General features: G+C 40.3%; 1 protein-coding gene across 3 annotated transcripts in view; it reads left to right on the top strand.

Annotated features, from left to right (window-relative positions):
- Window positions 1-4,622: 4,622 nt before the first annotated feature.
- wipf3 (WAS/WASL interacting protein family member 3) overlaps window positions 4,623-11,260 on the top strand; it is a 24,117-nt gene continuing 17,479 nt past the window's right edge. The window contains exons 1-2 of one of the 3 annotated variants that reach the window (XM_052469137.1): window positions 4,623-4,700; window positions 5,065-5,175. Coding sequence is in view for 2 of the 3 variants with exons in the window: in XM_052469135.1 (XP_052325095.1) it covers window positions 10,046-10,197 (152 nt within the window). In the remaining variant the exon portion in view is untranslated. Of the gene's footprint in view, window positions 4,701-5,064; window positions 5,176-9,784; window positions 10,198-11,260 lie in introns of those variants that run through there. The other 2 variants (XM_052469135.1, XM_052469136.1) reach the window with 2 other exon arrangements.

Genomic DNA, 11,260 nt, shown 5'->3' on the forward strand with positions numbered 1-11,260 from the left:
TCCTTTCAAAAGCTATTGCCACATTGATTACAAGTTGATGTAAACATAGCGAACGAAGCCTGGACTGATACCAAGTTCACCTGTTGTGCATCTGGAACCTTCAATATCCTACAAGCTGCACAACAGGTGAAATTGGTATCAACACTAAAGCCCAATCTTCCCTTCTCATCAACATCATTATCAATTATAGCTCTAAGATGATTATACCATGATGTTCTTGTTGGCCAGTGATAGTCTATGAATATGAATACATTAACTTATTTGCAAACAAACAAAACAGCACACAGTCTATAATATCTATGTGGTGTAAAACATGTTTAATTAGCCATAAGAACAACGGAGACAGAGCTATAATTCCCTGCTCAGCTATGCTCTAAGCACCTCTTCACCAACGGGGCATTCATCTGCACCTTCCAGGCTGGGATTGGGACGGAACCAACCTGGATAAATTGGAACACTTCAAGAACGAATTTAAGTCCCTGTTAATGTTTTTAAAAAATCCATGTTTGACCTCTTGTGGCAGTCAGTAGAAACAACTATTCTGCTGTGCCTCCGAAAAGTGAGTGCACGGATTCTCAGCGCACGCTGAGATTTATTCTCTTTCCAAGGTTGAAAAACGATCAACCTCACCTGTCATTCATTGTTGTTTCAGTGAATCTGGGTATCTTCGGATAAACTGACAACTTCATAGGAGTCTGTTGTTTACTCGACCTGCAGGTTTTAGCCTCCGAAACTGTTCGCGGTGGACCGCTCAGGTGAGCCGCGTTCAGGAGTATCAATGAGAAGGGAAGATTGGGCTTTCGGGTTACCTGGCAACGTGCTGCACCTCGCACATTACCTGACATACAGGTTAATATGCTGCTGAGAATGTTAGGTGTAAAACCTTAATATACACTCTGCCAAACCCTCCCCTAACCCGGATGACACTGGGCCAATTGTGCACCAACTTTGTGACTACCGATCACGGCCGGATGTGATACAGCCCGAAATGGCACCCTATTCCCCTATTTAGTACACTACTTTAGACCAGGGCCCTATGGAACCCTATTCCCTATTTAGTGCACTACTTTAGACCAGGACCCATAGGGCTCATAACATATATGGAACATATAGGGAACATATAGGGCATATATAGGGACTATAATAGGAATATATAGGGAACATATAGGGAACATATAGGGAACATATAGGGAATATATAGGGAATATATAGGGAACATATAGGGAACATATAGGGCATATATAGGGACTATAATAGGAATATATAGGGAACATATAGGGCATATAGGGAACATAGGGAACATATAGGGAATATAGGGCATATATAGGGAACATATAGGGAACATATAGGGAACATATAGGGAACATATAGGGAATATAGGGCATATATAGGGACTATAATAGGAATATATAAGGAACATATAGGGCATATAGGGAACATATAGGGAACATATAGGGAATATAGGGCATATATAGGGACTATAATAGGAATATATAGGGAACATATAGGGAATATAGGGCATATATAGGGACTATAATAGGAATATATAGGGAACATATAGGGAACATATAGGGAACATATATAGGGAACATATATAGGGAACATATATAGGGAATATATAGGGAACATATAGGGAACATAGGGAACATATAGGGAATATAGGGCATATATAGGGACTATAATAGGAATATATAGGGAACATATAGGGAACATATATAGGGAACATATAGGGAACATATAGGGAATATAGGGCATATATAGGGACTATATAGGAATATATAGGGAACATATAGGGCATATAGGGAACATATAGGGAACATATAGGGAATATAGGGCATATATAGGGAACATATAGGGAATATATAGGGAACATATAGGGAACATATAGGGCATATATAGGGACTATAATAGGAATATATAGGGAACATATAGGGCATATAGGGAACATAGGGAACATATAGGGAACATAGGGAACATATAGGGAACATATAGGGAACATATATAGGTAATATATAGGGAACATATAGGGAACATATAGGGAACATATAGGGAATATATAGGGAACATATAGGGAACATATAGGGAACATATAGGGAATATATAGGGAACATATAGGGAATATATAGGGAACATATAGGGAACATATAGGGAACATATAGGGAATATATAGGGAACATATAGGGAACATATAGGGAACATATAGGGAATATATAGGGAACATATAGGGCATATAGGGAACATAGGGAACATATAGGGAACATATAGGGAACATATAGGGAACATATATAGGGAACATAGGGAACATATATAGGGAATATATAGGGAACATATAGGGAACATATAGGGAACATATAGGGAATATATAGGGAACATATAGGGAACATATAGGGAACATATAGGGAACATATAGGGAATATATAGGGAACATATAGGGAATATATAGGGCATATATAGGGACCATATAGGGAACATATAGGGACTATAATAGGAATATATAGGGAACATATAGGGACTATAATATGAATATATAGGGAACATATAGGGATTATAGGGTGCTGTTTGGGACAAAACTATAGTCAGACAGTCATGTGATTGTCAGAGGGGTTGGCTAAAAGCAAGCGCACAGATCTGGGACCAGCCTGTGAAATGATAGCTTCACTCTGATGTTAGTCTGACTGGGGTTTAACTGTGAACTGAGATCTAATGGCATGTCTGTACTGTGTCATCTCTGGTGTCTATTCTGGGCAGGGGGAATTGGGAAAGCCCCATGGTCTGTGTGCTCCACTTCTTAGGGTTTGGTGTAATCTTTTAACTTCACCACTAGCGGGTAGATGTTCTCTCTGTCTACTGTACATCAGGATCCCTGCAAGTAGGTTACCACTGGCTTCTGTAGCGACAAAGTCAGAGTCCACAGCCACAAAGTCAAAATTCTACAGCCACACAGTTAAAAGGGTCTAATTTAAAATTAGGGATAGGCTAACGTTTCCCAAACTGTTTTGGCCCGTGACCCCATTTTGATCCCCCCCCAAAAAAACAGACCCCAGAGAGTCAGGACACGTGTTTAACGTCCCATCCAATGAATGGCACCCAACACAGGGCAATGTCCCCAATCACTGCCCTGGGGCATTGCGATAAAAACTAATTTGACCAGAAGAAAGAGTGCCTCCTACTGGACCTCCAACACCACTTCCAGCAGCATCTGGTCTCCTGTCCAGGGACCAACCTTGAATAGCTTCATAGGCAAGGCAGCAGTTGGACGCAGGGTGGTATGCTGCTAGTCATCATTTGAGTTATGACAGTCTATTACAAATCAGTCTGACAGTACTCTTTGACAGTATTTCAGTCTGATGAAATTTTGGTTTGACAGTATTTAAATCTGAAGAAAGCATGGTTTGACAGTATTTAAATCTGAAGAAAGCATGGTTTGACAGTATTTAAATCTGAAGAAAGCATGGTTTGACAGTATTTAAATCTGAAGAAAGCATGGTTTGACAGTATTTAAATCTGAAGAAAGCATGGTTTGACAGTATTTAAATCTGAAGAAAGCATGGTTTGACAGTATTTAAATCTGAAGAAAGCATGTTTTGACAGTATTTAAATCTGAAGAAAGTTTGGTTTGACAGTATTTCAGTCTGAAGAAAGTTTGGTTTGAAGTGACTGAAATACATCAGAAAGGTAGTGGGTAGTTCAGAACACCATCAGGCATTACTTGTGGTATGATCTCCTGTGTAGAAAAGAGCATCATCATTGATTATGTTCTTTTTCCCCGTAGTCTGATTTAGTGAATGGTCTTGTCCCACTTGGGGTCACGGCCCCTAGTTTGGGAAACTGATTTAGTGAATAGTCTTGTCCCACTTGGGGTCACGTCTCCTAGTTTGGGAAACTGATTTAGTGAATAGTCTTGTCCCACATGGGGTCACGTCCCTAGTTTGGGAAACTGATTTAGTGAATGGTCTTGTCCCACATGGGGTCACGTCCCCTAGTTTGGGAAACTGATTTAGTGCCTGGTCTTGTCCCACATGGAGTCACGGCCCCTAGTTTGGGAAACGCTGGCTCGGCGTGAAGTTAGCAGTGAGGTTAAGGTTAGGTTTAAAATCACATTTTAAGAGGGTACATTTTAGAAAAGGGAGAGGTTTATGATTTTGTGCATATTCCCTTAACCCTGTTTGTCACAACCTGCTGCTCTCATACAATGACAGGTGTATTGACTGGGCAAGTTCCTTGCGACATATATGCTGCGTTCACCTGCTATCGGAGTTATCAGAAGTTCCTAGTTATAACTGGGAAGTTTGACTTGGAACAACCATTCAAATCGGCATTAAAAGTGAAAAACACATTTTCAGACAACATATAACAACAAATCCGTTTTTGACAACTACAATATGGGTAAGGTATAATGTGGCTAGTTTGATCATAGTGTCAATGTTCGGCAATCTAGCTAACTTAACCATAAGCAACATTAACTAGCTTATCAAGCTAGCTGAAATCATATTGGTTGAATAATTGCACCGACCAAAATGCACATGAATGAAACAAAGTCGTATTTCCGACGTTACGGCTAGGAAATAGGAATCTCCTACGGGGCAGATGAACGCAGCATTAGTGCCCCCCTGGAGCGCGCCCACTAACGACTTCTGATTGGTCAGAGGCTTGTGTTCCTCGAAGCGACAAGGTGTGCCCCAACTTGTCAACACGGCGTGGTAAGAGATATTACGCACAAACAACCGTAGACTAGAGAAGACGAGAAGTCACTTCACTTCAGAACAAACTTGTTTGTTGTGTTCACTAGCATACATTTAATGAGACATTTGGCTGTGTTGTATCTGTCGTTACACTCACCATTTCCAGTTGACACTTGGTGGAACTTCAAATGAACCGTTTTTCTTTTTCTGGAATAGCCAACGACCAACGCCGGACTACAAACCTATCACAACATTGTTGCTGTCCCCAGGGTTGTGCTTTCCAGCTGTAGCGGAATATAGCGGTGCGCTCGTTATACGGCTTGAATCCGACGTCTGTAACTGTAGCCAATGACTGTAGTCTTTCTCCCCATTAATACTACAGTATCTTTCGGGTCAGTATCTGCCGGGTCAGCGGCACACGATCTGCGGGCAGAGTGCTGACGGACTTGTCGCGCCACGAACGAAATCCTCCCCGTAATACATAGACGAGGAGGTAAGTAGACCTTCAACATAACGGAATGCAAAATGTTGATATTGAAAAAATAACTTTTTAGCGTAGGCCTATCTATGTATTTTTTCTCCTGGGTATGCTATTTTTTGTTGTCGGTTGCATAACATGGAAAACATACATGTGTTGTACTCCCGCAAAATATGGTTGCTTGATAGTTTGCATATCTTGACCCATGCCCTTTGGCCTATAGACTATATTTACGCTGACGGACAAGGTCTGTTGTTACCACAGCAACATAACACCTTGCCTTCGCAGTTGCGGGATAGTTTTCTCTGTGCACGTTACATGAAATATTCACCTGTTCTATTCGCATTCTCAAAACCAATCAGTATATCGTACAATATAGGTTATGGTGAGGCAAATGTGCATTAAAATCTATATATTTTTTAACCCTTTTTTGATACTGGAGTATGCGCATAAAAAAAAAAAAACACATTTGTGAATGGAGGTGTAACGCGCGTCAAATACGCGCTAATTCGGGATAATACGGCTTTTATAATACGGCAGTGTTGCAACGCCCATGGTGGGGTTTTACTCTCCGATTGAGATATTTGGGATTACTCCGTTTCAATTCCTGCTTGGGTTGGATAGGAGATGTTTTTATTTGTTACATGCCACACGCGACAGAAGTGGGGGTGGCTGGTTGTGTTGGGCAGCGTGTTGCTTGGTTCAGCTGCTGAGAACAGATCAGTGGCCAATATCCACAAAACAATTCAAGAGTAGGAGTACTGGTCTAGGATCAGGTCCCCACCTGTCCATATCATCATATTCAATACTATGTCAAATGTAAAACTGATCCTAGATCATCGCTCCTACCTCTGAGACACTTTGTGAATGGGCCCAGTCCATTATCTACAGACAGCACAGATAAACCAGTGTGTCTGGTAGCAGTGTTAGTCATTATCTACAGACAGTACAGATAAACCAGTGTGTCTGGTAGGAGTGTTAGTCATTATCTACAGACAGTACAGATAAACCAGTGTGTCTGGTAGGAGTGTTAGTCATTATCTACATACAGTACAGATAAACCAGTGTGTCTGGTAGCAGTGTTAGTCATTATCTACAGACAGTACAGATAAACCAGTGTGTCTGGTAGCAGTGTTAGTCATTATCTACAGACAGTACAGATAAACCAGTGTGTCTGGTAGGAGTGTTAGTCATTATCTACAGACAGTACAGATAAACCAGTGTGTCTGGTAGCAGTGTTAGTCATTATCTACAGACAGTACAGATAAACCAGTGTGTCTGGTAGCAGTGTTAGTCATTATCTACAGACAGTACAGATAAACCAGTGTGTCTGGTAGGAGTGTTAGTCATTATCTACAGACAGTACAGATAAACCAGTGTGTCTGGTAGGAGTGTTAGTCATTATCTACAGACAGTACAGATAAACCAGTGTGTCTGGTAGCAGTGTTAGTCATTATCTACAGACAGCACAGATAAACCAGTGTGTCTGGTAGGAGTGTTAGTCATTATCTACAGACAGCACAGATAAACCAGTGTGTCTGGTAGCAGTGTTAGTCATTATCTACAGACAGTACAGATAAACCAGTGTGTCTGGTAGCAGTGTTAGTCATTATCTACAGACAGTACAGATAAACCAGTGTGTCTGGTAGCAGTGTTAGTCATTATCTACAGACAGTACAGATAAACCAGTGTGTCTGGTAGCAGTGTTAGTCATTATCTACAGACAGTACAGATAAACCAGTGTGTCTGGTAGCAGTGTTAGTCATTATCTACAGACAGTACAGATAAACCAGTGTGTCTGGTAGCAGTGTTAGTCATTATCTACAGACAGTACAGATAAACCAGTGTGTCTGGTAGCAGTGTTAGTCATTATCTACAGACAGTACAGATAAACCAGTGTGTCTGGTAGCAGTGTTAGTCATTATCTACAGACAGTACAGATAAACCAGTGTGTCTGGTAGGAGTGTTAGTCATTATCTACAGACAGCACAGATAAACCAGTGTGTCTGGTAGCAGTGTTAGTCATTATCTACAGACAGTACAGATAAACCAGTGTGTCTGGTAGGAGTGTTAGTCATTATCTACAGACAGCACAGATAAACCAGTGTGTCTGGTAGCAGTGTTAGTCATTATCTACAGACAGTACAGATAAACCAGTGTGTCTGGTAGCAGTGTTAGTCATTATCTACAGACAGTACAGATAAACCAGTGTGTCTGGTAGCAGTGTTAGTCATTATCTACAGAGAGTACAGACCTTTGGTTCGTGTCTCAGTCACACCTGTTTGGGAAAATGTCAGCCAACTGTTGCCTTATTTTCCTCCTGCATTTCTCATTATAGTTCTCTATATATAGGGAATAGAGTGTAGTTTCTCATTATAGTCCTCTATATATAGGGAATAGAGTGTAGTTTCTCATTATAGTTCTCTATATATAGGGAATAGAGTGTAGTTTCTCATTATAGTCCTCTATATATAGGGAATAGAGTGTAGTTTCTCATTATAGTGCTCTATATATAGGGAATAGAGTGTAGTTTCTCATTATAGTTCTCTATATATAGGGAATACAGTGTAGTTTCTCATTATAGTTCTCTATATGTAGGGAATAGAGTGTAGTTTCTCATTATAGTTCTCTATATATAGGGAATACAGTGTAGTTTCTCATTATAGTTCTCTATATATAGGGAATAGAGTGTAGTTTCTCATTATAGTTCTCTATATATAGGGAATAGAGTGTAGTTTCTCATTATAGTGCTCTATATATAGGGAATAGAGTGTAGTTTCTCATTATAGTTCTCTATATATAGGGAATAGAGTGTAGTTTCTCATTATAGTTCTCTATATATAGGGAATAGAGTGTAGTTTCTCATTATAGTTCTCTATATATAGGGAATACAGTGTAGTTTCTCATTATAGTTCTCTATATATAGGGAATACAGTGTAGTTTCTCATTATAGTTCTCTATATGTAGGGAATAGAGTGTAGTTTCTCATTATAGTGCTCTATATATAGGGAATAGAGTGTAGTTTCTCATTATAGTTCTCTATATATAGGGAATATAGTGTAGTTTCTCATTATAGTTCTCTATATATAGGGAATACAGTGTAGTTTCTCATTATAGTTCTCTATATATAGGGAATACAGTGTAGTTTCTCATTATAGTTCTCTATATGTAGGGAATAGAGTGTAGTTTCTCATTATAGTTCTCTATATATAGGGAATACAGTGTAGTTTCTCATTATAGTTCTCTATATATAGGGAATAGAGTGTAGTTTCTCATTATAGTTCTCTATATGTAGGGAATAGAGTGTAGTTTCTCATTATAGTTCTCTATATATAGGGAATAGAGTGTAGTTTCTCATTATAGTTCTCTATATATAGGGAATAGAGTGTAGTTTCTCATTATAGTTCTCTATATATAGGGAATAGAGTGTAGTTTCTCATTATAGTTCTCTATATATAGGGAATAGAGTGTAGTTTCTCATTATAGTTCTCTATATATAGGGAATAGAGTGTAATTTGGGATGCCACCAGAGTCAGTGCCATTGAAGCTGCCTGACACACTTATGAGGATGGAAATAGTAAGAGAGGAGTACATTCTACCAGTTGCACACATATACTGTACACAGGTTTTCCTGGTCGGGACACTTCTGGTTCTGTAGCTCAGATCATGTTGGTAGAGCATGGCGCTTGTAACGCCAGGGTAGTGGGTTCGATTACAGCCAGCGGGACCACCCATAGGAGATAAAAGAATGTATGCATACATGACTGTAAGTCGCTTTGGATAAAAGCGTTTCTCTGCTAAATGGCATATATTATTATTATATTATTATATTATATTATATTACTTCTGATGACATTAAGATGAATCACTTACTGTACTGTACACTGTTACCACCCCCTCTCTTTTATCTACTCTCTCTATACCTCTTCCACCCTCTCTCTATTCCTCTTCCACCCTCTCTCTATTCCTCTTCCACCCTCTCTCTATTCCTCTTCCACCCTCTCTCTATACCTCTTCCACCCTCTCTCTATACCTCTTCCACCCTCTCTCTATTCCTCTTCCACCCTCTCTCTATACCTCTTCCACCCTCTCTCTATACCTCTTCCACCCTCTCTCTATTCCTCTTCCACCCTCTCTCTATACCTCTTCCACCCTCTCTCTATTCCTCTTCCACCCTCTCTCTATACCTCTTCCACCCTCTCTCTATTCCTCTTCCACCCTCTCTCTATACCTCTTCCACCCTCTCTCTATTCCTCTTCCACCCTCTCTCTATACCTATACCTATTCCACCCTCTCACTATACCTCTTCCACCCTCTCTCTATTCCTCTTCCACCCTCTCTCTATTCCTCTTCCACCCTCTCTCTATTCCTCTTCCACCCTCTCTCTATTCCTCTTCCACCCTCTCTCTATACCTATTCCACCCTCTCACTCTCTCTGTCTCTCTGTTTCTCTCTCTCACACACACACCGTTGAGATATCGGAACTCATTGGGAAACCTCATGTCATTCATTTGGCCAAAACATTGACAAACAAAACCATGTTCTGTTCTGGTTGTTATTCGACAGCGTTGCTAAGTAACCTAATTCCACCCTACCTAAGCATGAGACAGTGTTGAACAGAAGACACACGGGTGTCTCGCTCTGGAAGACAGCTCTTCTAAGGAAATCCTGGAAGATTTATGAAGTTGTAAAATGTGGGTGGAAGTCTCTGTCTGACTGTCAACGCTTCAGCCAAACATCTGCTGATTTTTCTATCAAAAAAAAAAAAAATTCTTAGATTCCATTCCTGAAACTGGAACTAAATATTCCAACTAATTATTCCAACGAAGAAGAATTCAATTTTGTACTACATTCTGCAAGTGTGTGGGTTGCCTGCTTTCTTAAGATGTTTCTGCAACATAGTCTTGGGTCGAGGTATGGAAGGAGGAAATCGAGTGTGAAAAAAGGAGAAGTTGTAGAAAGGAAGGAAGAAGAAGAAATGAAAGAGGAGGAAAACAAAGAAGAAGAAATGTGGGTGTTTGTTGCAGATGTTCAAAGGTGTTCATTTTCTGTTACTACAAGTTACAATTGTTGGAGGCAAATGTGGTATTGAAAATTCATGTCTTAATGTATGTGGAATATAGCGTACTCAGTCGGTACCTGAAACGTTCTTGAAATGTTTGTTTTTTTTGCTCTTTGAAAACTACGTTCTTGAAATGTTTGGTTTTTTTGCTCTTTGAAAACTACGTTCTTGAAATGTTTGTTTTTTTTTCTCTTTGAAAAGTACTTTCTTGAAATAGTTTTTTGCTCTTGGCATTATTTTTATTGAAGCGTTCTTGAGAGGTTCTTGTTCTTGAAAAGTACGTTCTTAAAAACGTACACTCTTAAAACGTTATTGCTCTTGAAAAGTACGGTCCTTAAACATTCAGCTGATGTGTTTTCCAGCCTGTCTGTACGTAATGCCAACGGAGGCATTTGGCCTGCTAGGCAAAGCTAAGGGGGCTAGAGGTTAGAGTGCTGCTCCCGAGACAACAGAGGCCATTGTTAAACCACTCTGTGTCCCCTCTCATACACACTTATGCGCTCACACACACACACACACACACACACACACACACACACACACACACACACACACACACACACACACACACACACACACACACACACAAAGATGTACGCACATACATGTACACACACACACACACACACAAAGACGTACGCACATACATGTACACACACATTTGTGTGCGTGTATACACACACATACACACACACCCACCCCTGGGTGACCGCCGAGCATTGTGGGAAGGGGATCTCATATTTCCCCGGAGAGGAAGGAGTGTTCCGCTGCTTCCTGTTTTCTGTGTCCCGTGGTGGAAACATCCTATCCAGTGAGATGGGAACGAGGTCGGGTCAGGATGACCCCTGACCCCTTGAATAGAAGCTGCTCCCGGAAAAATCTAAAAGTCCCACAACAATGGATCTCATGTTAAAGTTGGATCAAACTCTCATCTCCTTTAATCCCAGAGGAAGTAGTTGATCCAGGTTAAACCCGCTACCAGACTGAAAACAATCTGGGTCAGTTTCTGTCTGTAATGGGCCTGATTCCAAACGGAGA

The sequence above is a fragment of the Oncorhynchus keta genome, chromosome 19 (genome assembly GCF_023373465.1).
Source record: "Oncorhynchus keta strain PuntledgeMale-10-30-2019 chromosome 19, Oket_V2, whole genome shotgun sequence".
NCBI lineage: Eukaryota > Metazoa > Chordata > Actinopteri > Salmoniformes > Salmonidae > Oncorhynchus > Oncorhynchus keta.